The sequence below is a fragment of the Neolamprologus brichardi genome, chromosome 7, assembly GCF_056152115.1.
Source record: "Neolamprologus brichardi isolate AB-2024 chromosome 7, ASM5615211v1, whole genome shotgun sequence".
NCBI lineage: Eukaryota > Metazoa > Chordata > Actinopteri > Cichliformes > Cichlidae > Neolamprologus > Neolamprologus brichardi.
Genome location: NC_142110.1, coordinates 8,156,560 through 8,183,580, shown reverse-complemented (window position 1 = coordinate 8,183,580; position 27,021 = coordinate 8,156,560). Strand labels below are relative to the sequence as shown.

The 27,021-nt window shown below is 41.8% G+C and overlaps 1 protein-coding gene and 2 pseudogenes across 1 annotated transcript; 2 read left to right on the top strand and 1 right to left on the bottom strand.

Annotated features, from left to right (window-relative positions):
* Positions 1–2,161: 2,161 nt before the first annotated feature.
* On the bottom strand, positions 2,162–4,920 carry LOC148101916 (uncharacterized; annotated as a pseudogene).
* Positions 4,921–15,483: 10,563 nt separating this feature from the next.
* On the top strand, positions 15,484–20,754 carry LOC148101915 (uncharacterized; annotated as a pseudogene).
* A 97-nt stretch (positions 20,755–20,851) lies between these two features.
* LOC148101914 (uncharacterized) lies at positions 20,852–25,358 on the top strand. Its single transcript, XM_087842990.1, has 2 exons — positions 20,852–21,365; positions 21,822–25,358. The coding sequence occupies exons 1-2, from the start codon at positions 20,864–20,866 to the stop codon at positions 22,334–22,336; spliced, it is 1,017 nt and encodes a 338-aa protein (XP_087699116.1). The 5' UTR covers positions 20,852–20,863; the 3' UTR covers positions 22,337–25,358.
* The last annotated feature ends 1,663 nt before the right edge of the window (positions 25,359–27,021 follow it).

The following is a 27,021-nucleotide window of genomic DNA, read 5'->3' as shown; positions in this document are numbered from 1 at the left end:
TAGACTTCATCATTATGCAATGCATACCCTGCTGCATCTAAGCCCAAACCAGTAACCAGGCAGAAGTACAGAACAGTATCCCTGGTAAATGAAGAGGAATCAAATGGGGCTTGTGTTTGTGTGTATTTGTGTTTTAATACATGTTTGTTAAGCATCATTTTTAAGACCCAAAGGGTTACTTTGGATATTTAGAAGTCCGCTTTACCTCCAAATGATCAAAATTTAGATATCTATACATTTCCAAGAGATCATAGTCATGTTTCCATAGTCAAGCGACTAGTCTAAATTATGCGTGATGACACTGCACTATTTCACAGAACCAGACTTCTAAAGGTCCAAACTAATCCTTTAACATTATATAGAAACATATATGCACATTTACAAAAAACAACAAAAAGGAAAACAAAACAAATCAAGAACTCCAAGGATGTCATCTGACTTCCTGAGGAAGGCCAGTGGGCCGGAAAAAAAACAAACCCTGTTTTAAAAAAATAAATAAAAATGTATCCCATCCAAAGAGCACCTCTGAGCAGAAGTAGTGAATCCAACAAGCGCTCCTTTACAAACCCTTTTTTCCAAGTTACACATACAGAACATTCTGTTCTTACATCCCGTCATTGTAAGCATGAGTTCAATTTAAGGGCAATATCCCATATCCCCAAAATAAACTAAAAACACACAATCCTTTTGCACATTTTAGATAACATGGAAGGCAAACTCATGTTGTAAATATTATTTTATTGGGTGAGGAAATTGTGCAATATAATTTACTTAAGCTGGTAAAAAGATTGAGCATTAACCCTTTAAGACCTACCATAGAACCAAGTCCGCCAGAGCTTGTATTATATTTTTACATGCTGTAGTGCCATTTTTGGGAGCATTTCAAGTTGCTATACATCAATACAACCATTATAGCCCAGATTTTAATAATATGTCTGCATTAAGTGCATAGTAATTACATAAATTGCAAAAAAGTGCAATAAACTACAAAAAAAATTGAAAATCATTTGTTTTTTTAACATATATTTCTAGTTAGAGAAATTTAAGAGGCTTATCCCTCAAAACTGTAAATACAAAAAAGTTGCACAAAATAGTTTCCCACCACAGGAAATTTATTTTGAGTGTCTTCATAGTTTTATTTTTGAAATACACCAATTTTATATACTGCAGGAAAAACAAAAATAAATCTTATAATGCAAATTTGCAAAAAAGCAGCATATGCATCAAAATAAACTATTTCCAGCAGAGCAATATGAGTCCTAAGCATCCCAGAAAGTCATAAAGTCAAACATAACTTTTAAAAACACAGTATAGGCTCATGAGGCCCTGATGGTAAAAAACTACATTTCCACGAAAATGACATCACTTCCGGTTTCGGGCAGGTCATGGCGGACTTCACGCTGACGTCTATTCTTACTAGGAAGTGTTACGAACAGCTGATCGGATCGGCAAAGCGTGTTTCTGGAATATTATGTTTTTGTTGCTGCAAGCGCTTTTTATGCAGTTTTTGCAAAGCTATATGTGGAAGGAAATGTTGACTGAGGACAAGCTGATGGCATAAGATGTAAGTACAACTCCTCTGGTTTCATATGAAAAAGATTTTTTTGCGCTAGCTCATGTGGTTGCAGTTCTACAGGGATTTAAAAATAGTTGCGCAAAGCAGAGCAAAAGGGTTAAACTGGCTGGTGTCTTTTGGGTAAGAGGGTCTAAGAGGGGAGAGATGATATAGAAACATGACGTCGTTGGCCTCTTTAATAAGGAACTGACCTGCCTAATGTAGAACAAAACACATGTAGATTTTAAGGATCACTGTAACTTCAATGGCTTCAAATAAACCTTTGTTTTACAGATTAATTTATGTCATGTCACATTTTTTCATACTGCTTAACTTAGTACAAGTTAAGCTTTGGGGTTGTGGAAGATATCCTTCACAAAACTAAAGTGTAAAATATATCAACACACACACACACACACACTGAGGGGGAGAGGGAGTCACCTTTATCAGTCAGCAAGTCTGGTGAACCATGTGAAGGAAAAGCTGGAATGCCTTTAAGGACTAAAAAGCACTGACATTACAGCCTCTGACAGAGAAATTCATAAATAAAACATCCTCACCTTCGTAAACACAGTTTCACAGCGAGCTGCTTTTGCAAACCTGGAACCTTTGAGAAAGGGAATACTTTTTCTTTCAACACTGCATCAAGCTTTTAAACAAATGTCCCAGGAAACATGAATTAATTCATGTTTCCTGGGACATGAATTAATCAAGATTTTCTAAACATTTCCTGAGATTTGGTTTCTCTTGGTTATGAACAATTTTGAAATTCTGCTTTTTGACTTTTTCTTCCACCCTAAATATCTGTTGTGTTAGACTTTCTGCCGTCTTTGCTTGATAGTCAAGATTTTGTAAACATTTTTTGAGATTTGTGTTCTCTGTCTTTAACTTGTTTCTCTCAGGAAACATGAATTAATTCATGTTTCCTGGGAATTAATTCAGACATGAATTCATTCACTGTCTGACAGAGAGATTTGAGAGGAATCACTGAGATTGTATGAGTCGGTGGCGAGAGAAATATCTGAGCCTATGGAACTTCAAGAGAAAATTTAAGATTTCCAGCTGGAGTTGAGCACCGTTAACCTCAAGAAGAATTATTATAAAAATAATTTCCATCGCTCAAGAGATGAGCTTAAACAGATCCATTCAGTTTGTCATGAGAACAATTTAAACATTAAGGAAAGCGCTTAAAAGGGAGACAGTTTAGGACAGTGGTTCTTAACCTGGGTTCGATCGAACCCTAGGCGTTCGGTGAGTCGGTCTCAGGGGTTCGGCAGAGCCTCCACCGTGACATGCACGGCTCATTTTGTGCACCAATATCCCATATCTATGTCTTGAATTTGAAAAAAATCATATTTTATTTTTCACTAAAGAGGGGTTCAATGCGCATATGAAACTGGTGGGGTTCGGTACCTCCAACAAGGTTAAGAACCACTGGTTTAGGATGAAAGCTGGCTTGTAGATGGTGTCAAAAGCTCTTTCCAATGAGTTTGGCTGTATTGTCGATCTAAGATGAGTCGCGCCCCTGAGCATCATCATAACCAATCACTAATCAGATGTTGAGTTGACGCTTTCAAGCTTTGAGTGCATTTGTTAAAAATATGCTCCTCATTATTACCTGTCAGGCTTCGCTAGTAGATGTGCATGAGAAGATGGATGAGAAAATTTGACGAAAAGATGGAAGAGTTTAAAAGAATGACTCAAAAGTCAGATGACATCAAAGATCTGATTGTGGCAGAGAACGAGAATTTGCGCGCAGAGGTTAAAACCATTCAGAGGATGCACCGTGACTTTCAGGAAAAGGCAGGATCTCTCCTTGAGCAGAACAGCAGCATTGCTGCTCAGTTGTCTAGGAATAATGGAATAGGACTCCGGTTCCATTTTGTGGGTTTTCTCTCTGAACTGGGGCCATGATTAAGTAGGCGTTTGACACCATGACGCCATAAACCACTAGTCGGAACCCCTTCAGGAGGCTGTTCTGAGACAGGAGAATCAAGCTCCTCAGGTTCAGGAGCAAGATTCTCCTGTGTCGGGACCACATCAGGAGATGGTTCTGAAATAGGAGAAACAAGCTCCTCAGGTTCAGGAGCAAGATTCTCCTGTGTGGGGACCACATCAGGAGATGGTTCTGAAATAGGAGAAACAAGCTCCTCAGGTTCAGGAGCAAGATTCTCCAGCTGCAGAGGTTCACCAGTGATCTTGTGAACAGCAGCTAATACTTATTCTTCCTCCTCCCTTCTCAGCTCATCCTTAAGATTTTCAGTGATCTCTCTTTTCATTTTTAGATGTTCATAAAGTTCATCTATGAGATCTTGTTTATGAACAATTTTGAAATTCTGCTTTTTGACTTTTTCTTCCAGCCAAAATATTTGTAGTGTCAGACTTCCTGTCGTCTTTGCTTGATACTCAAGATTTTGTAAACGTTTCTTGAGATTTGTGTTCTCTGTTTTCTTAATTTGTTTATCTCAACAGCAATGCTGCTGTTCTCTTTAAGGAGATATTCTTCTTTTTCTTGAAAGTCATGGTGCATCCTCTGAATTGTGCTTACCTGCTCCTGCATTTTAGCCTCCAGAGATTCCACCTGTGACTGATTTTTATCCAGTGCATGTCTCACCTGACGCTGAAGAGTACAAATTTTTCTTTTCAGCTCAACTGTGAGTTCTGTCTTGCGAACAATTTCCCTATATTGTTTTTCTATAATCTCTTCTTTTTTAAATTCTTTTATGGTGAGCTTCTCCCACTTGGTGCTCAAGTCTCTGTTCAACAGTCTCTAAAGTTTTCTCGAGTTTTGCATTCTCTTTCTTTTTTTCGTTTCTCTCACTTTCAATCTGAGACAACTCAGCAGCAATGCTGCTGTTACGCTCGAGGAGATATTCTTCTTTTTCCAGAAAGTCATAGTGCATCGTCTGAATGGTGTTAACCTGTTCCTGCATTTTAGCCTCCAGAGATTCCACCTGTGACTGTTTTTCATCCAGTGCCTGTCTCACCCTACACTGAAGAATACATATTTCTTTTTTCAGCTCAACTATCTGTTCTGTCTTGTGATCTATTTCTCTGTTCTGTTTTTCTATTATCTCTTCTTTTTTTGTTATTTTATGGTGAGCTTCTCCCACTTGGTGCTCAAGTCTCTCTCTCTCTTCCTTGAGATCTGCGTTCTCTTTCTTTTGTTCATTTCGCTCACTTTCAATTTGAGACAACTCAGCAGCAATGCTGCTGTTCTGCTCAAGCAGAGATGCTTCCTTTTCCTGAAATTCATGGCGCATCATCCGAAAGGTTCTAAGCTCTGCTTGCAAATTTTTATTCTCTGCAACAATTAGAGCTTCGATGTCATCTGACTGTTGAGTCACTTTTTCAAGCTCAACCATGCTTTCCCTAAAATGGAAATTCCTTTCATGCGCATCTGTACTATTCTGTTCACGCTCATTTTTAAAGCGATAGTAATTTTTTTTGTAATAATTCTTTTTGCGCTTTAGGGTGCTTAACTCCAACTGGAGTTCTTGTATTTTCATTTGAAGCTCCCTAGGCGCCGATATTTCTCTCTCCATCATCCCATACAGTCTTTGTGATTCCTCTCGAATCTCTCTGTCAGACTGTCAATTATTAAATGTTTCGTGTGACATATTTCTTTAAACGTTTAATGCAAAGTGTCGAGAAGAAAAAATGTTTGCTTAATTGTTTAAGTTTAAAAATAGTCCCTTTCTGAAAGGTTTCTGGTTTGCAAAACACAACTCGCTGTTTCTGAAAATGTTCCAAGTAAAACTGTGTTTGCGAAGGTGAAGAGGGGGTATTTAAGGACAAAGGACTTGGCAAATGCTTTCGCTTTCATCCGTCTTGCGCCGGTCCAAGAATTTCACCTCTAGCGGCACAATACGAATGCCCACGGCCGTCCCTCTTAAAATAGGTTTAGGTGTTGCCGCAGTAGGCCTTAAAATACCTGCAGCTTACTGGGGCTTTTCAAAGCTTAACAGGGACTTCACAGGTGGAATCTGCTGTGATAAACAAGTTAAAAACAGAGAACACAAATCTCAAGAATTGTTTACAAAATCTTGAGTATCAAGCAAAGACAACAGGAAGTCTGACACTACAAATATTTTGGCTGGAAGAAGAAGTCAAAAAGCAGAATTTCAAACTTGTTCATAAACAAGATCTCATAGATGAACTTTATGAACATCTAAAAATGAAAAGAGAGATCACTGAAAATCTTAAGGATGAGCTGAGAAGGGAGGAGGAAGAAAAAGTATTAGCTGCTGTTCACAAGATCACTGGTGAACCTCTGCAGCTGGAGAATCTTGCTCCTGAACCTGAGGAGCTCGTTTCTCCTGTTTCAGAACCATCTCCTGATGTGGTTCTGACTAGTGGTTAAAAGCCACATGGTGCAAAACGCCTACTTAATATATGTTTAGGTCTTGCCACACCAGGCCTTGTTATTTCTGCAGCTTAATGGGCCTTCTCAATGATTTTCAACTGAAGTGAATTTCCCAGTTGTTTTCTGTGGAACTGAGCTTATGATCTACTTGAGGCCTACTAAAATTTTGGACTTGAACCAGTTATCCTTTACAAAACAGTAATATTGTTTTCCAACCATGGCTCACCAACCATACCAGTTTGTGATAACTATACTGTGATCTCCTTTATGTTAAATTATGCCCCCCCCCCGGACTGAGTGTATCTCGTTTAGTTTCTGTTCTTTGATTTAGTAGTATTTTTTGTTCTGTTTCTTGCCTCCCATGTGTCAATGTTGTTTGCGTAGTCTGTCGTGTCTCTCATGCCGGTGCAGCATCAGGGAGTACGTCCACGTCGCTCCAGAGGCAGTCAAGCATGTCCATGTTGTCCATGTCACCACCACCACTGCCCACATCATCCACGTCGTCCACATCTCTGTCAGGGCGGGCAAGTGAGCACCTCCACATCGCCTCGACCTAACCACTCTTTGACTGCCTCCTGCCTAGCTGGATTATGGTCAGAGAATGACGAGGCCACCGCTTCATGATTTCAGCCTCATATGAACAATTTGGCCATGATGATGTAAATAATGTGTCTCCTGAAGGTTTTCATAGTTCTGTTTTCAGTCTAGAGAAAAGTCTAAATAAGTCTGGGGTGGCTGAGACAGCCAGCCCAGTTTGTTTTCTGCCGTTTCTGTTCTTGTGGAGTTCACTGCGTGCTCTAGGGACAACAAAAACAAGAGAACATTTTGAATTTACTTCATTAAACAGTGGTTGCACACAGACGTTTTTATTTGGCAGCAAATTAAACTTATGTTAAATTAACACAAGGTATTCATATTAAAGTAAACGGCTGTGAAATTGGACGGTCTAGCCTTCAGATTTGCGTCACCACTGTCTGCTCCTTGCTATCTAAAATATAGTAGGACACTGGTGTAAATTCTCGACCATGCCACACTTCTGTTTAATCAGTTTTCTGTTTGACGTTTATTCAGCTGTGTGAAAGCCGAGGAGGAACCCACCCGAGGGATTAATAAAGTTTTATTTATTTATTTATTTAATCTAATCTAATAAATAATAATACATAATTATTATTTTATTAAATTAATTTATTATTTATTAAATTATTAAAATAAATAATCTCAGCCAAACCGATTTACTCCGGAACAAATAAAACACTGGAAAAAAAACTTTTTTTCAGATGATCTAAGTGACGTATATATTACGTTTAACCAGTGTTGGTAAGTTACTTTAAATGAGTAACTTAGTTTTATTACTTCTATCAAAAGTAACTCTTCAAGTTACTCGTTACTTTCAACGTAACTAGTTACTAGGGAAAGTAACTTTGGTTGTACTCAGAATTCTCTTGTTAATGTGTTGCTTCCGTAACTGGATACCCAGCAAGATTGTCAGTCTTCTAGCGTTCTTACTTGCCACAAGTGCACTGTGCCACCTACAAATAAAAAGGAAAAAATAATGTGCATATTTCTACAAGAGAAATCCCACAACTGGACCACAGTCGACTGCTGCCGTGATTCTAGCCTACGTCACAACGTCATAGGGCTGGGCGATATATCGAGTTTTTTAAAAATATCGATATATTTTTATACGAGATATAAGATGTGACAATATCTTTTATATCGATATAGTCTATGTTACGTTATAATTATAGTTGTGGAGCCACAAGTTTGCCTGTCTTTGGTCCGCTTTTGTCTTTACGCAACGTTACTCGGCTTCGCCTCTCCTTCACTGAACACAACTCCCCTCCTTCCCCATCGCTGGTGAAGCGATGGGGGAGCAGCGACAAGATGGACACGGCAAATCAACGTTAACGAGTTACTGCGCATCGCCCCGTGTGTGGGGGTGGACGGCGTCAACGTGTTAACGAGCTAACCACGCTAACGAGCTAACCACGCAAACGAGCTAACCACGCTAACGCCATGCACGGCCTGAAATCCTTTAATTTTCTCAAAAATCGACAGTGCGCCTTATGTATGAATTCTGGTTGTGCTTGATGACCGCGAACCGATTTTATGTGGTACACGGCGCTCAGCAATCTGCCAAAAAATGTTTTAGTTCGACTTTGATAAGCTACGGAGCTGCACCGGCTTGATGGATTATCGGAGCATTACGGCTACCGAGGAGCCTAGCGGAGTGATACGTACTGTGCTTCAACGTAATATTACCGTACTGTGTGTGTATAAGGACCATAAATGGCACCTGTTAAGAGACACGGTTATGAAGAGGATTTCAAACTCCAGGCTGTCAGTCATGAACTTGGAAAGAGAGCAGCTGTGAAATCTGTCTTTGTTATTATGCTCAGTGTCTCTTAGTTTACATTTTGACTGCACAATTGTGAGCTCTTTGTTATGCACAAAAACAACATAGTTTTCTTTTATTTATGGAGCATTATTATTTAATAAATGCTCATCATTTATTTTTGAGTAGTTTTTTTCATGTACATCTATGCTGTATGTTAATGTGCCTGTGTGACATCTGGGACACAGCTTTGACTAAGAACTCTCTTTTTGTTCTTACCTTATGGCTTTAAAAAAAAAAAATCGAGATATATCGTATATCGCCATCCAGCTAAAAAATATCAAGATATGCATTTTGGGTCATATCGCCCAGCCCTACAACGTCATGTGCGCTTTTTACATTTTAAATGAGAATAAGAAAGAAAAGTATTTCTTTGTGCCCCCCTCTTCCTGTTAATGCCCTACCTGGCCCCCTGGCAAAACTTTGCTAGACCTGCCCCTGCACAGTTACCAGCTGTCAGCTACGTAAAAAAAGGATCCTGGTGTTATTTGTCTCTCAGAAACAGTTCATAACTTTCCTTCAACTCATTCATGTCACCTAAAAGGTAAACCTGTTTCTCCATCACCTGTTCAGCTCTGATGATTTAGTAAGGACGTCTCCTGGCTTCATCTTCATGTTTCCCTCTCACCACATATCCAAACCGATATAGTGACCAGCAGCTTTTACAGCTGTGGCTCCAGCAAACATCAGCTGATACTAGAAAGTAATATTAAATAAATTCTAACAACAGCTGATCAAGCTTAAACGTGCTGCTTTTGTTTAACGCGACCTCCGCTGCTTTCTTCTTTCTGGCGCAAAGTGGCCGATACACAAACAAGAGAGACGGCACTTGGACAAGCCGATCAGCTGATCATTGATCAGTTTCATGAGTGAAGTAGAAACAGAAGAGACGATTCCGTTTTTTAGGGGACGGTTGGCAACTCTAATAATTAACCTTATACATCATAGCACCCACCCAGCTGTACAGAAACTCCATCATGCTAGCTAGTACCCAGTACGAAAAAGTCAGCATAACGAAAAATAACATCCAACTAAACTTGGTTTATATCTGACCCAGATAGACTGCAGGTCATAACTTCTTACCTGAAGTTCAGTTCACCTGACACTCGGACAGGTGGCCGCCTGCTTCTCCTGCCTCCCCTTTCCCTCATCCACCTCCTCGCCTCCACCACTTGCTAATGTTACTGAATCTGTGGAAGCTCCGCGATAGCCACCGCAAGAAGTAACAAATAACAACCCTATTTAAATCCCAGTAACGATTAACGTGTTCCTGATTTTGGCATAATAACGTAGTTACAGTAACGCATTACTTAATAACGCGTTAGTCCCAACATTGCGTTTAACCTGAATAGCGAAAGACCGTTCTCGGCGGCTCTAGTGACCCTCGAGCACCCGGCTAGCTATCGAGCTGGTGGGTAACAGACGTCTTTGAAAACGTCGGATCACTTTTGCAAATACAGTGGCTTGCAAAAGTATTCGGCCCCCTTGAACTTTTCCACATTTTGTCACATTAAAGCCACAAACATGAATCAATTTTATTGGAATTCCACTTGAAAGACCAATACAAAGTGGTGCACACGTGAGAAGTGGAACAAAAATCATACATGATTCCAAACATTTTTTTTACAAATAAATAACTGCAAAGTGGGGTGTGCGTAATTATTCAGCCCCCTGAGTTAATACTTTGTAGAACCACCTTTTGCTGCAATTACAGCTGCCAGTCTTTTAGGGTATGTCTCTACCAGCTTTGCACATCTAGAGACTGAAATCTTTGCCCATTCTTCTGTGCAAAACAGCTCCAGCTCAGTCAGATCAGCTGGACAGCGTTTGTGAACAGCAGTTTTCAGATCTTGCCACAGATTCTTGATTGGATTTAGATCTGGACTTTGACTGGGCCATTCTAACACATGGATATGTTTTGTTTTAAACCATTACATTGTTGCACTGGCTTTATGTTTAGGGTCATTGTCCTGCTGGAAGGTGAACCTCTACCCCAGTCTCAAGTCTTTTGCAGACTCCAAGAGGTTTTCTTCCAAGATTGCCCTGTATTTGGCTCCATCCATCTTCCCATCAGCTCTGACCAGCTTCCCTGTCCCTTATGAAAGAAGCACCCCCAGAGCATGATGCTGCCACCACCATATTTGACAGTGGGGATGGTGTGTTCAGAGTGATGTATGAAAATTGTAGTTTTCCATGTTTTTGTTTTGTAAAACCAAATTACATTATTTACCAATTTTTTTTGCCAAACAAGCAATTCCATGTAATATTCTTAGTTTCCAATAGGGGCCTATGACGGCTTACCGCACTCCAATGGGCCAAAAGAATGACACAATTTTGATATAGGCTTGATCTTAAGGAAGTAATATTTTGCGTTTGTGAATGACATTGCCGCAAAAATATGTATTTGCGAAATAGCCTGAAATAAATTACGACGCATCAAATATCACAATGGCTGCAGTGAATTTCTGTTGATGCTGAGCCAAGACAGAAATGGACTGTTACCTCAGTGAGGAGATCGTAGATGCAGAAGAAGATCCACTGGCTTGGTGGAAAATGAATGAAGAACATTTCCCGTTAATGTCCCACATGGCACGGAAATATCTGTGTATTCCAGCCACAAGCACACCACCAGAATGGATCTTCACCACCGATGGTAATATTGTTAATCACCTGAGCACGCAGATGAAACCTGACAAGGTATACAATACATAGGAATATAGGATTAAACAAGTTAGGGCTGTGCGATATGACCAAAATCTCATATCCTGATATAAGACATCTATCGTCCCAATAACGATATAAATCACAAAAACTTTACATTTTCTGTGAATCTGTTTTGAAGTGTTACCAGCTGGGCGTCGTGTACCTGGAGTCTAATGTTTTAACCGATGCATGAAACTATACATTATTAGACATAAGTTGTAACAGCCGCCGTTTTCTATGTGCTGCGGGGAAAAGCCTGTTCTAACATTTGAGTCTAAGGTTTACTTTTTAGCACCTGACGACTCTTTTTTGCTTCTCATCCACAAACACTCTGCATACTCTTTCATCTGATTCAGTTTATTTTGAAAAGTCTCAACAGGATCTTGGGCTTTATTCTGAAAGGTTTATGTGGAAAAAAAAAACCAAGCGGTCACGCAAGGGTTTTACCGTTGTTGTTGCTAACAAAAACGCATAAAAACAACGCATAAAAACGGGCTCTTGTCCGTCCATAGTGTGGTTATATTAAATATTAGAGAAAGAGAGAACTTTAAGAAATTAATATAGCCACTACAGTGACCATCAAAACGGTGAAAAAAAAATATTGGCACAAACTGTTTATTTTATGATACCATAAAACAAACAATAGCGTATAATGAAATGATAGATGTCTTTATATTGTCATCTGATATATACGTTATATCGAACAGCCCTAAAACAAGTGTTACAAGATAATAATAAAATGCAAAGATTAGTGACAACGCTTGGAACCATAAGGCAACAGATTTAAAAAACTGTGGGAAATAAACCAAGCTCTGCCTGTGACTCACTCACTTTGCTTCTCTTCCTCCTTCCATCGCTTCGTCTCATCTATCACTCTCCACTTCCTGTTGATCTGAGAAAAAGGCACAATTTACTATTACATTAACCTATTATTTAATTATCCACACTTAACAACTCTTGCACCTAATCCATGAAAAAGTAATGATAAAAAATGTTACAGAACCAAAACATTGCAAATGTGTTTGCTATTATTATTTTTACACTTGAATACCTCTGCAGTTTGTCGGGTGAAAAGGGGTGTTTTATTTCATTTTTAGCAGAATCATCATCATTATATCAGAATCATTTAATAAGCATTGCATTAAACATTGATTGAAGCTATTGACATTACATTTAACCTTTGAATTACAGTGATTGTTATAACCTGGTGTTAATCTTTTATTTACAGGTGTCAGAATAATTATATGATCTCTCTTTGCAGGTGTAAACATGATCACCTTACACATATGGCAGTTTGTTGCTTATTATAGAGTTGTGCCCGAGTTAATAAAGGTCAAAAACTTCAGTCAGCGCTATGACTGGCTGATCCATGGTGTGAGATGACTTTGGGCCCAGGAGGTTGCACGCGCTTACATAACACTGATATTATGTGATTCTTTGTGATTTTTTATTCAGTTATATCTTTTTATTAAGTTTTTAAGTAATGGTAGTTCATTAAACCAACATGCATTTAATATTGTATCCCTGACTCAGCGAATTATATACACGTCAACTTGATAATTTGGAAAACCTTGCAGCTGTAATGTTGTGTCTCCGTAGGGGACAGTCCGCTCCAAGGAGAGGCACTGGAGCCAGTGTCTGTCCTCGAGACGAAGAGAATGTTTTTCTTGATGTGTCTAAAGTTGTCAATATTGACTGTATTGTACTATCTGTACGCATGAGGGGGCGTTCTAATACCCTGATTTTCATAAAACAATGAGTGTGTGGAGTTTGTATTGAGATCTGATGCTGTCTGATGTATGGTGTCCATCTCCCACGCGTGTGTTCATTAAATCATCGTTTGACTTGACCCGGCCGGACCAGTGTGGTTATTTTGGGTTTTCCTCCTGTATCCCTCCTCAATATTTGAATCCGTAACAGTTTTGGGGGCTCGTCCTGTGGTATTGAGGAGGAAGGTTTGGAGGTTTGGACGGTCCGAGGTGGTCGAACGGGCAGGCACGAGCCAGTGGTCTGACGTGAGTGGGCAGGCCAGCACATCTAAAGGTAAGGCACAACCTGTTGAATGTAAATCCGAACTGTGCCAAATTGGATTGTATAAATTAAAAGTCTACTCACTGAAATTACTGGTGAAGGCCTGTTTTGATTTTGATGAAAAAATCTCATGAGTGTTGAAACTTGATATAAGCTTAAAAGTAATAATACTGGGTTAGAGGCCCGAGGTAAAGGAAAATAATACTGAGTTAGAGGCTCAGGTAGTTTGATAGGGAATTGGTCATTTTGTGAGTTAGAGGCTCCATTGGTTTAAAGGATTGCATCTGTGTTGGCCATGTTGAGAGTTAGAGGCTCCATTGTCCATAACGTTGCATCTGCGTCAGTCATACTCTTGTTTTAGAGGGTTGACGGCGGTTTAAAAGTATTATAAATTTTGTTAGAACGGTGGTTAGAGTCCACTAAGAGGCGCATAGCCCGGAGGTTACGCTCCCTCCTGGCCGCGGACGCGCGACCTTGACCTGTCGGCGAACAGGGTTAGTTCAGTTGGCTTGACTGTGGGGTACAGGGCATCCTGGAACAAGCTAGGAGTTAGAGTCTCCTTATCTGCGCTTTTTTGGGCACTGTAAATTGACTTAGGGACTTTAGAGATGAGGCCAGATACAGTTAGAGGCTGATACTGGTTAATTGATTACAAAAAAGTTGGACTTTCTTCGGTTGGACCCGTTATCTTAAATTTGTCAAAATTGTGTAGGCGCTAAAACTTTCAGGCCTGAGAGTGAGTGTAAATATAAGACGTCTGTGTAAAATAAGATAGAGAGTTGAGTGTGAAACGAGGCTGTGTGTGACGATAGCGTGCTGCAGCGCTGCGTGCCTGATTGGATTGTGTGTGTGAACATGCAAATGACGTGGCTGCTGTGAGGTACACAGAGGACGTTCATTTTTGTTTAGAGTGTGATTGACTGTTATAATTATGCTTTGCAAGTATTGTTAAAGCCCTGTAAATAACATGCTGGTTTTGTGTATTATGATAATATAAATGAGTTTTGAATATTGCTGTGAATATATGATTAATGACTGTGGTTGGCATATTTCTCTTGTGTTGCATGGCTGAAAAGTGGAAAGTTTAAAATGCTTTTGATTCAAGCAAGATATATATGAAGTTATAAGACTGTGAGCGTCTTTTTCTTTCAGTGTGAGACTATAGACAAGTATGCTTGATTAACCCAGTTGCTTTCTTGTGATAATATAAGATATAATACATATAACTCTGAGTTATTGTGGTGTATGGGGAGGTGAGTGTTTACAATTTGGATCAAATTGTAGTGAACTAATCTGAGACAAAATTTAAGTGTACTTAGAAAACCACACATTTATTCTCCTAGAAGAATCTTAATCAATAATACATTAGATAAAATTGTTGAAAGGTTATGAGCTGTCTTGATACAGAGAAAGTGGAGTTTGTCACCCTAAAAAGGATGGAATGATGCTCTACCTCTGTGTTCAAGTCTAGACATAAGTTTAAGTATATATGAGCCACTAATAAGCGTGACATAATCCATAAGGAATAAATAAAGAAAAATATATTTGTTGAATAACTTTAACAGAAGTGAATCTATGAGCACGCAATAAAGTGGACTTGTGAAAAGTAAGAAATTCATTTACATTCACACACATATTTGAAAGAAGAAAAAAAACCCCACTCAATATTGATAAATTCCTGTTCATATAAAGTTATAAAAACCCTAATAATGTTGCGATCAGCGTCCTGTCACATTGAAGTTACAGGGGTAGAGGGGCTTCTGGAGGTGAATTGTAACTGTTCTGCACAGACAGAAGAGGGAGATGCCCCTTATGAGGTGTCAGTAAGTTCAGAAATAGATCTGGACGACTTAGATCTATATATTAGTCGGTGTTTACTTTTATTTAAAGGGGTGATTGAACTAGCCATACAGGCGGATGACCCCGAGTATGAAGTCACAGAGGCGGCTATGTTTGTTTTCTCCATGGTACAAGCGGTAATAACCGGTACTGAATTTGATATGCTTTCTTAAAATTTGTAGAGTTAGTGGTGGAGAAGTCCCGAAGTGAGAAATTATTTAAAAGGAGATAATTGGCTTTTTGAAATTGTGTGGCTGACATGAATTGTTTGTGACTGTGTGTTTGAAATGGTTAATGGTGTCTGGAGTAAATGAGACTAAGTGGAGTTTGATTGTTTAGTGTTGAAGTAAAATGGCGAACTATTGAGGAGTTTGGGTTTGACTGGTTCATCACTCTCCCACCGGTTAAAATAGAATGGTGTCTATTTATTATTATGTGATACGAGAGCGCCTTGACGCAGGTTTTGTGACGACTTGGTGTGGTGAGAAGGTGTTAAACTGTGTGGCTGTAGCGTGCATAAAGTACAGCACACAATGTATTTGGGTTTATTAAATTAAATGGGAGAGTGAAATATTGTGATTAAGTGTGAACATTAATAAAACCACGGTCAACTCTCTGACGCACTGGGTTAATTGTGTGTCACCGAGCAGGTCTGGAGGAGACTGTGACCGTTGGAGTGGTGAGATTAATTCTGAGAACTCTCAAGGAGACGTAGTGGGGTGACCCAGGAGGAGGAGTCGAGTAACGTCATTGAGAGGGAGGTAAGCCTGTGTTTCAGGAAAATGGCAAACAGCTCCAGCGCGACATCTAGTGGGTCTAGGGCATTTAGGCCTATGGAGGAACAACTGCAACAGCTAAAAAAGCCATTCGCTTGGCTTTCCCTGGATCATTAAAAACAGCGGAGAAAGAATGCAAAATGATGGATGTGGAGGTAAGAAAAATTATTGCCTCCCAACAGAGAGGGCTGGAGGAGAAGATAGCCCTAAACATTGTGTTTAAAACGGAAGGAGAGAGATGCGAGCAGAAACTGGAACAACTGGAAAAGGAAACAGAGGGACGTTCAGTTAACCGGAAAGCCAAAAAAGAAATCAAGAATTTAAAGGAGACCCATGCAAAGTGCTGTAAATGGCTGTTCCTGTGGAATGGAGCATCATCTTGGATGATGGAGGATGTCATGGAGGAAACAGGAGACATGGAAAATGTCATGGAGTCATTGAAACAGCTGAAGGAGGAAAATAAGAAGATAAAGAGCCAAATGAAGGATTTAATGTCAAACCCAGAAGATGCTAACAAACCTGACACACCAAAATTATATACTTGGGCCGCAGTATCACCTAGTGCCCCACCACAATCATACATCATGCCTGTGATGACTCTTGGTGGGGGACAAGTTCATGGTCCAGATGGACAAACTGGAGTGGTTGTTGGAGGAATAGCGGACGTTGAATATACCAGCCCACTTATAGTTCGTCCCAAAGAAAGGTCAGTGACAGTTAAATGTCAGCCCCAAAGTGGGGGAGGGAGAAAGGTAGCCTCAGCTGCAGATGAAGGCTTAACCTCGCCTCCCCGCCCACTAAGTAAAGAAAAAATGTCAGACTCAGAGGTAATAATGGAGGAACAGCCAAGTTACAGTGGACAGACTGAACAGACCCTTAAAATGGAGGATACAATGTCAACGGAGGATGGAAGTGAACGGTCAACCTTTCAGGAGTTGCCAACACCAGTACGAGAAGGGCAGACCCAAACCAGTAGGTCGGAGAAACCTGACACAACGGCTAAGGACAAAAATTGGAGAGGAGAAGTCTATGGCCGGATGCATGAACATCCAAATGCATTAAGGGAAGTAATAAAAACGCTAAAAGACGTCAAGAAAAAACTGACTGAAGCTAAGCCAGAGAAGGAGAGTGAAGATGGTGCGACTTCATCAGAAGAGGAGAGTGATGAGGAAAAAGACAGAGTAGTTGAGTCAGACTCAAACGTAGGCAGAAATTTGAGATCGGGACGTGGAGGAATAGGAGTAAGAAGGCCCATGTTTCAAAGTTCAAGTGGAAAACAACACGCGGTTCGCTATAAAAAAGTGTCCTTAGAGCCAGGAGCTGCTGCCCCTGGTTATAATCTCCCTTTAATAGCAGGTTCAAAAAATGAACCACTGTACCGCCCATATAAAATAAGAGATTTGGAAGCATTGGTTAAACAACTTCCACCTATAACTGAGGGAGGAGCGAGTTGGTTAAGAACATTGAGTAGATTGACCGAAGGCCAGGAACTTGCCATTGGCGATTTCCGTGCTATTGCTGGCCACTGTATGCTCGGTGGTGGGCTAGCTGATGTAGAGGCTATAGCCCATACAACTCGGTATGCAAATGATCTGCCATACCATGAAGTGCAATGTGCCTTATCTGACGCAGTCCGTGAGAAGTACCCAACCCCTAATACTGGAGCTATACCTAAAATAAATTGGGACCCCCAACATACACCTAGGGAGTTTTTAGCAAAAGCCAAAGAGCAGTGGTTGTCAGAAACAGGTATCCATCCAGGTAATGAAGGTGAGCATCGTGCGTGGTTCCGTTCTGCGGTGCTGGCAGGGCTGCCCAATCAAGTAAAAGCTGACTTAGAGAAAAATCCAGATTTTGCTGTAGCGGACTCTGTGCAGTGGGAAAGACATGTAACACACCGGTTGCAGGAGGAACAGGATACCGCGAACAGACAAAAAAAAGAGTTGGAGGAGGCACAGGCGTCCTTGGTTAAGTTACAGCTGACAGAGGCGAGAAATAAAGTTGGAGAGAAAAAGAAGGAGGAAAAGGAGAACGCAAAGAAAATAATGATAGCTGGGCCCCGGCCTGGTCCCGCGCCTGAATGGCCAGAGGGAGACCCGGGTCTGTGCTCTGATGACAGGTGGCCCGTCAATGCACCAAGGCAGCGTCAACCCATAGGGAATTGGGGAACCGGTGGTCCGCAAAGAGGGCGTGGTGGATCAGTGAGGGGAGTGCAAAGAGCTCGTGAAACAGGGAATCCCACTAACATGCCTTGGAATGCCTGTTGGAAATGTGGAGCAGAGGGACACTGGAGTAGAGATTGTCCAGAATCTTTTCAAAGCAATCCAAGGAGAGGCTATCGACCCCAGGCACGTGGAACACAAAGAGGGAGAAATGGGTACAGGGGAGCATATCAAGCCCCGAACCCAAGTGCAGCGCCAGTCGCTCAGTACCCAGTGGCTGACTGGGGCTGGGAACAGCAGCAGTACTGAAGGAGCCCGGAGAGACCAAACAGCATGGGGATGGCAGACCCTATGCTGTCAATGACCGTGGAAGGGACAGAATTGCCCTTTCTAGTGGACACTGGAGCAACATATTCCACATTGAGAGCAACACCAGACTGTGCCACACTTTCCTATCACACAGTTAATGTGGTGGGTTTTTCCGGGGTTCCAATGACTCTGCCGTTGACCGATCCAGCCGTGACAAAGCTGGGAAAGCAGACTGTGAAACATCAATATGTGGTGTCACCTCAAGTGCCAGTGAATCTCATGGGCAGGGACCTGCTCGTGAAGCTGGGAGCTACTATCATGTGCTCTGCAGATGGACTGTCTGTTACTCTGCCAGGAGGACAGCATTTCCCGTGCCTGGGAACAAACTCAAAGACTCAATATCTGCTTCAGAACTGTGAACAACCCAAAGCCGACATTTACTGGGGAAGGCTGCTGGAGGAAGGCATTCTAAGTCAATTCCAACTGTGGAGACCCTGGATAATGAGCTTGGCAGTTTACTCCCCACCACGAGATCCATACCACGTCACTCTTTTTTATGACAGGGAAAATGATGACACCTATCGTGAACTATTCCAGTCTGATCTTGAGGGTCAGAGCTGGAATGTGCAAACAAATAACATTTACATTGGGCCAGAAGGTGTAGCCGCGGCTGTAAAATTAACTGATGAACAACTGCCTTGGTATAATGTGGGAGAAAATTCGGCCCCTCACATTACATTGGCGGTCCACGAAGGTCATGGAGCATGTGATCTGGGACCAATGGTCAGGCGGGCGCTGGACGACGCAGGGTGGCAAAGCACCCAAATTCCAAATTTATGTTATGCACCAAATTCTAAAATCTATCGTATAACTTGCATGTCTAATGATGTAGTGACCCTTGAACATCAAGAAATTTCAGAAACATATGGAAGAGAGAGAGCAGATCATCCTGATGCAGTTGCTGAACTGTCAAAACTGCCTGACAGTTTGTGGTCCAAAGGGCCCACAGATGTTGGCCTGGCCACCTGTTCGCCTATCCTGTTCCACCTGAAATCAAACACACCAATCAACAGACCGCAGTATAAACATAAACCTGAAGCAGAAGAAGGAATTGCAGAAACAATTGAAGGGCTGTTAAATGCCGGAGTGTTAGAGCCATCTTACTCACATTGGAACACACCAATTCTACCGGTGGAGAAATCTGGAACAGGAAAGTATCGTATGGCACATGATTTGCGTGCCATTAATGCCATATTGCACACTAACACTGTACCTGTTCCAAACCCTTACACTGCACTATCAGATATTAAGTGTGACCAAAAGTGGTTCACTTGTATTGACCTAGCAAATGCATTCTTTTGTCTTCCACTGCATGAGTCACTCAGAGACATTTTCTCATTCACATACAGAGGCAAAAAATTCAGATACACACGTCTACCACAAGGTTTTGCACTTTCTCCTGGCATTTTCAATCAGGTGCTCAAAGAGGCCCTGTCAACATGTAATTTGCCAGATGGATGTACATTGATTCAATATGTCGATGATCTTCTCATTGCAGCCCCGTCAGCAGCGGATTGTGCGGCAGCCTCGCTCGTCGTGTTGAATAGATTGGTGGAGTGTGGCTTCAAAGTGAGTAAAGAAAAGTTGCAATTGGTTCGACCTGAGGTAACATTTTTGGGTCGGGTAATCGCACACAAATCAGTGGGTTTAATGAACACACACAGAGACCAAATTCTGACACACCCAAAACCGCGAACAGTGAGAGAAATGCTTTCTTTCCTTGGGTTGACAGGTTACAGCAGAAAGTTCATTCCTGACTATGTAGGTAAAACTGCCCCTTTAAGGGGCCTACTGAAGCAAGTTGGCGTTCGAAATCTTAAGGCTGAATTGCCTTGGACGCCTGACACTGAAATCGCGTTTATTGCATTAAAACAGGATCTGTCAAGAGCATCTGATTTGGTTACACCTAATTATGATGAGCCATTCTATTTGGATATTTCCGAAACAAACTCCGTCGTAAACGGGGTGTTGTTTCAGAAAAAAGGGGGGAGTAGGGATGTTCTCATGTATGTTAGTATAAAACTGCATCCAACAGAAGCAAGACATCCCACATGCACACAACATGCAGCAGGGGTTGCCAAAGTCATTCAGAAAACAGCACATGTAGTGAGAGGACATCCACTAAAAATACTCACTACACATAGTATAGTGGCGTACGTGAACTCACAAGCATTTAGTATGACGCCACGGGCACAACAGAAGTTGAGTAAAGTTTTGGAGGCTCCAAATTTGACATTCACACATGAAGGAATTAACATGGCAGATTTAATGGGAGCAGGGGAACCACATGACTGCGTCAAAAGAGCACAGGTTGAAGAAAAAATTAGAGAGGACCTGAAGGCGGAACCTATACCTGGAGCTGAGGATTGGTTCACAGATGGATGTTGCCACAGAGATGAAGAAGGACTAAAAACCGGCTATGCGGTGGTCTGTAGAGTAGGAAATGAGTATCAGGTCAAAGAAGCAGGAAGGATTGAGGGACAGCAGTCGGCTCAGAGAGCTGAAGTGATAGCCCTAGCTCGAGCTTTGAGGTTAGCTAAGGATATGAGAGTGAACATCTACACAGACTCAGCGTATGCATTCGGAGCAGCGCACGTGGAGCTGCCTCAATGGAAAAGAGCAGGATTCAGAACAGCAACCAACGCACCTATTTGCCACAAGAAGGAAATGGAGGAATTGGAGGAGGCCTTGGCCGATCCAAGAGAAGTGAGTATCATAAAATGCAAAGGACACTCACAAGGAACCAGCATGGTGGCAAAAGGAAACCAGAAAGCGGACGAAGCCGCAAAGGAGGCAGCAGGTTACAAAGGACGGAGACAAATGATACAGGTAATTGCAGAAGAGGAAGGGCCAATTAACCAAATGGAGGAGGTCAAACAGGCCCAGGAGGAGGCATCCCCAGAGGAAAAGGGGGTGTGGAAAAATAAGGGAGCCTGGCAGGATGGAGGCTTGTGGAGGGGGCCAGACGGGCGTCCCGTGCTAACAGACGAAATGGCGAAACAGAAGGTGAGCGAGGCCCACGGGCTTGGACACGTCGGAATAGCACAGATGGAGAGAAATCTGTGTCACTGGTGGCACCCTAACCTCAGAGAAATGATAAGGGAGAAGGCCAAAAGGTGTCTAATCTGTGGAGCACACAATCCCAAGCCAGTGATCAAACCAGAATTGGGTAAGTTCCGGATGCCTGAGAGGCCGGGAGAGGAGATTGTCATTGATTTCACTGATATGATTGATTCAGGCCCTGGTGGTCTTCGTTATTTGTTGGTGTGTGTAGATGTACTGACCGGCTGGCCAGAGGCATGGGCGACTAAAAAGGAAGATGCGAGGACCGTGATCAAATGTTTAATCAATCATTATATTCCTCGACATGGGTTCCCTAAAAAAATTCGATCAGATAATGGAACCCACTTTAAAAATCAAGATTTGGCAAAGGTGGAAAAAATGTTGGGAGTTCAGCACAAATTTGGAACAGTGTATCATCCTCAATCCCAAGGGAAAGTAGAAAGGATGAATTTAAATTTGAAAAATAAATTAGCTAAAATCTGCGCGCAAACAGGGCTCAATTGGGTCGCGGCCCTGCCGATTGCGTTGATGACCATAAGATGTTCTGTTAATCAGTCCACAGGTTTCACGCCATACGAGCTGCTGACTGGGAGACAGTTTCCGGCACCTTGGACGGTGGGCCCGGTCGAACAGGGCACGAGAGGGAACAGGTCTCACGCAGACTATTGGAACGAGTTAAAGGCGCTTGTGTCCAGCTTCACAAAGCAGGTGGCTTGTGAAAAACCCCCAGGAGAAGGAGAGGTCCCAGACGCGAGAGTAGTGTGGCTGAAGGTCATCAAACGCAAGTGGAAGGAACCTCGTTGGACTGGTCCATACGAGGTGTTGGCCCGGACGGCGAAAGCAGTTCAACTGAAAGGGAAAGGCGACAACTGGTACCATTGGTCGCAGTGTGCACCGGCACACGACAGCTGGGTGGAAAAAATTGCAACTCCACCCAACACAGGTGAAAAACAGAGGCAGAATAAACCCTCACACCTGTGCAACGGGCCGACCGGTAGTCTACCTGGGAGGCCGAAGAACGAAGACCAGCTTAGGAGGAAGTCACCGCGACAGCAAAAAGGAGCAGTATCAAATTGAAGATTTCACATAAAGGCTTTGATAAGAAGAGTTTTGAACTTGTATGTAAAAAAAAAAAAAAAAAAGACAAAAATAACAAAAAACAAGTCATACATGATACAATGCCATTACAACAATCAGAAACCTGTGATGAGAGAGAAGTTACAAAAATTAACAAAATGTTACTTCGTCTGATGTTAACTATGTTATTAATCACCGCTATATGTTTTTTGGTTTATTTGTTGCAGACCGGCCCACGCAGACTGTCTGAGCACGGAGGTCATTCCAGCCCAGCGCCACTCGATATACCACTGAGTGAACTCAAGTCGCGGGCGAGAATGAAGCGCGAAATCTCTGGTAAAACGGATGAGTGTCTCAGCACTTATGGTGGTTTAGAATTAGATTATGTTAATGGCTCCACAACCTCTTTTACATTTGATTTGTGTGATGTTTTTAACTGTAAGGGCGCGAGCGGCAATTGGAGAGGATACAATGTGTGGATCTGCTGGGATTACTCAGTGAGTACACACTGCGAAAGGGGAAATCGGCCTTATGACGGGTGGTGTAGGAATTGGAATCAGGTAAAGGGTTATACTGGGGAAAATTGGGAACCGTCAGAATTAGGACCAGGAAATGAGCTTAAACTTCAAAGGGATTACAGTCCATCTAAAAATCTGTTGACTTTGGCAGCGGGAAAAACCTGTATATTTAGTTGTGGGCGTGGAAACTGTAGGAGTTGATCCAAAAAGGTTAATTAAAGTTAATTTCTTAGGAAAACATAACATAGTACAGTCAGTTAGAAAAGAAACAGCAACACACGTGACTTTCAATTCAATCAACTCTGTTACTTCTTTTACAGGCCAAAAAGGAAGCGGGTCGTCGGAGGCGGTACCAGAGGAGCAGGAACCAAACGGTAGACGGGTCCTGTCAGTGGACTACAGCACATTAAAACCTCGAGATTTGATTGAACGCGCCACCGGGTTCAGTGACAGTAACATCTGGCTGGACTGGATGGCTCAAAATGCGAGAGAACAAAAATTGTCTAATTGTGTAGCTTGTGCTTCCGCTAGACCGCGTTTGTTCACAGAGCCGGCGCCACTGCATCCAGAGGATCAGTGGGGCTATAATTGCATGTTGCGAATGACGAGAGAAGTAGTGAATAGTGGGAATTGCACTGTTTTGTCCAGTTTATTTCCCCCTATCCACAAATACACCCAAGTAGGACCGTTTATGCCTAGAAAGGATAATTATACGTGTTTTAAGTTCTCCACCGATAAAGTAAAGTATAATTTGGGAGAAATTGATCCCAGTTGGTGTTCTGTTACACACATGGGGAGGACCACAAATAATGTAAGTGATGCGACCACACTGATTGGAACCTGGGCCAGGAGCGGGCTTATTGCGGCCACAAGACTCTTTTGGTTCGTGTTCCTCTGGGAAGCGTGGGGACGTGCGCGATGGTGAGACTAGGAGCGCCACTTATGCTAATTGGACATCAGGTAAAAGCGACCCCACAGCGCAACACACGCACATTGGCAGCCAGACGCAAGAGACACATTTCGCTAAAAAGACAAATTGATGGAACACATGTTTATGACCCTAGAATGAATTCACCAACCTGGATCGACTCCATTGGAGTGCCCAGGGGGGTTCCAAGTGAATATAAACTTGCTGACCAAATAGCAGCCGGTTTTGAAAATCTTCCAATAATCTCTGCTTTCTTTCCAGTGACCCCAAACAAGAACGTAGATAGGATTAATTATGTTCATTATAATGTGCTGAGACTCTCTAACCTGACCAGAGACGGGATGGAGGGGTTAGCGGAGCAGGTGGGTCCCACCTCATTAATGGGTGTGCAAAATAGGATGGCCCTTGATATGCTATTAGCAGAAAAAGGGGGCGTTTGTGCCATGTTTGGAGATCAGTGCTGCACCTTCATTCCAAACAACACCGCTCCGGACGGCTCAGTGACTCGGGCTCTTGAGGGCTTAAAGAGCCTGTCTGAAACGATGCATGATCACTCAGGAGTTGACAATCCGCTGGAGGGCTGGATGGACTCTGTGTTCGGACGGTGGAAAGGGCTTGTGCTTTCGGTCATGCTTACTTTGTCTATTTTGGTGGGTATTTTTGTTATTTGTGGGTGTTGTTTCATTCCTTGTGCCAGAGCATTGTTAGAGAAAGTAATCACAAGGGCAGTGGACCCTAGAGTTGTGACTCCGATGTCCATGATGCCATTGATGCACGTAGAACAGGCTGTGTAGATCAAGAATTGATATAACATTTGGTGTTGTGACCTCTGGATTCTCCTAGAGGTCAACAGAGGGAATTGTCGGGTGAAAAGGGGTGTTTTATTTCATTTTTAGCAGAATCATCATCATTATATCAGAATCATTTAATAAGCATTGCATTAAACATTGATTGAAGCTATTGACATTACATTTAACCTTTGAATTACAGTGATTGTTATAACCTGGTGTTAATCTTTTATTTACAGGTGTCAGAATAATTATATGAGCTCTCTTTGCAGGTGTAAACATGATCACCTTACACATATGGCAGTTTGTTGCTTATTATAGAGTTGTGCCCGAGTTAATAAAGGTCAAAAACTTCAGTCAGCGCTATGACTGGCTGATCCATGGTGTGAGATGACTTTGGGCCCAGGAGGTTGCACGCGCTTACATAACACTGATATTATGTGATTCTTTGTGATTTTTTATTCAGTTATATCTTTTTATTAAGTTTTTAAGTAATGGTAGTTCATTAAACCAACATGCATTTAATATTGTATCCCTGACTCAGCGAATTATATACACGTCAACTTGATAATTTGGAAAACCTTGCAGCTGTAATGTTGTGTCTCCGTAGGGGACAGTCCGCTCCAAGGAGAGGCACTGGAGCCAGTGTCTGTCCTCGAGACGAAGAGAATGTTTTTCTTGATGTGTCTAAAGTTGTCAATATTGACTGTATTGTACTATCTGTACGCATGAGGGGGCGTTCTAATACCCTGATTTTCATAAAACAATGAGTGTGTGGAGTTTGTATTGAGATCTAATGCTGTCTGATGTATGGTGTCCATCTCCCACGCGTGTGTTCATTAAATCATCGTTTGACTTGACCCGGCCGGACCAGTGTGGTTATTTTGGGTTTTCCTCCTGTATCCCTCCTCAATATTTGAATCCGTAACAAGTTCAACAACTGGTACATGTGTTATTGTTGCCTGTGGTCTGGTGATGGATCCACTGCCTTTAGCAGCCTCACATAGCTCCTTTTGCCACCGTTTCCTCCTCATGTCCCTACAGGACATGTCTGGACATTGTGATATCATGAGTAATAATTTTAAAACATCTATACACATCAAATATGCACACACTGTGCAGAGTACTATACATACTATTGCCACAAGTGTTCATCATGGTGGTGATACATAATACTTCCCTCATTATTTAGTCATAGTGCTATAATAATATATAACATATATAACAAGCACTCAGTGACACGTCAAACACGTGGTGCAACGCCACATGGACTGCCCCGGATAATTTAAACATATACGTGCATTAAACAGCATGCTTCACCGCTCTTACCACAATTTAGTGTAAATTTACACTTTATTTATAGCGTAAATTGCAGTGAGAGCTTCCAATACTCAGATTTTAATGTGAATTTATGTAATTCCTGGCAAGTTACAGCATTTTAATATAAATACAAGACACATGCAGGCAGAATGAGCACCATTTCACTGTGTTCGTCAGTGAAGAATATGAAAGAGATTCCACTAGGATTGGTGGTTTGCCATGTTTGGATTTGCTGTTTGTTTGGTTCTTTGGCGTCTAGTGTTCTCCGGTTATTTGTTTTTTTAATTTGTAAATTAAAAATATTGTTAAAAGAAAAACAGTCATGTATAACACATAAAATCTTTACCTTTCTGCATCTGCCGGTTCAGATTCTGACATTTTCTCTGGATCAGACGGGCTGGGTGAAGGCGAGGGCTCTTCACTTAGTCCACTGGGGCTTTCCATCTGAGTCAGAAAGACAAAAGAAGATTTAAATGCATTAAAACTGTGACTTAAAAACTCTACAGAGTCCCTGAGAACAGTCTAAATCTGCATACAGAGATCTGACAAAAGATGTTATTCAACTAATTGGTTGTCCAGCTCTTCAACACTCATTTCCAAAGGAGTGAAATTAATGTGAAGTTTTTGTGAGAGTGTTTTACTGAGCACTTTAGAGTTTAATGATATGTGAAGTCGCTCCAGGGGAGGAAAAAGAGTAAAAGCAAAATTAAAAATATCTCATGTTCTCTGCCATTTAAATAGTGATACCATGGGTGCCAGTTTAGCTTAGTGGGTGAACAGGCAACCGCATGCCACATGACTGAGACGCACCGACCAAGTTTGAGACCGACCCGTGGCCCTTTGCTGCATCTCCTCTCCCTCTCCACAAACCTCATCTGGGCTTTTCCCTCTCAGTTGTTCAGCATCCGTGCCTTCTTGTTTTTCGGACTCCACAGACGGAGGGCTAGCTCGGACTGTGGCCCATCCATCACCAGAACTCTCAACGTGCTCATTATCATTTGTCTTTGTTTCTGTAATGGACCAAAATATAAAATCAAATTATTTAACACATGATCCTGTTCACAAGATGTAGGAAGTAGCTCAAAAGTTTTCGCACACAAAACTATACAAACAACAAGGGGAAAAGGCAAG

Excerpts from the sequence above, each read along its gene's own strand:
- LOC148101914 (XM_087842990.1), top strand. The coding sequence starts at position 20,864 with ATGGAGGAATTGGAGGAGGCCTTGGCCGATCCAAGAGAAGTGAGTATC. Across the intron at positions 21,366-21,821 it reads AGTGATCAAACCAGAATTGG|GTTTCACGCCATACGAGCTG; the intron begins GTAAGTTCCGGA and ends ATCAGTCCACAG.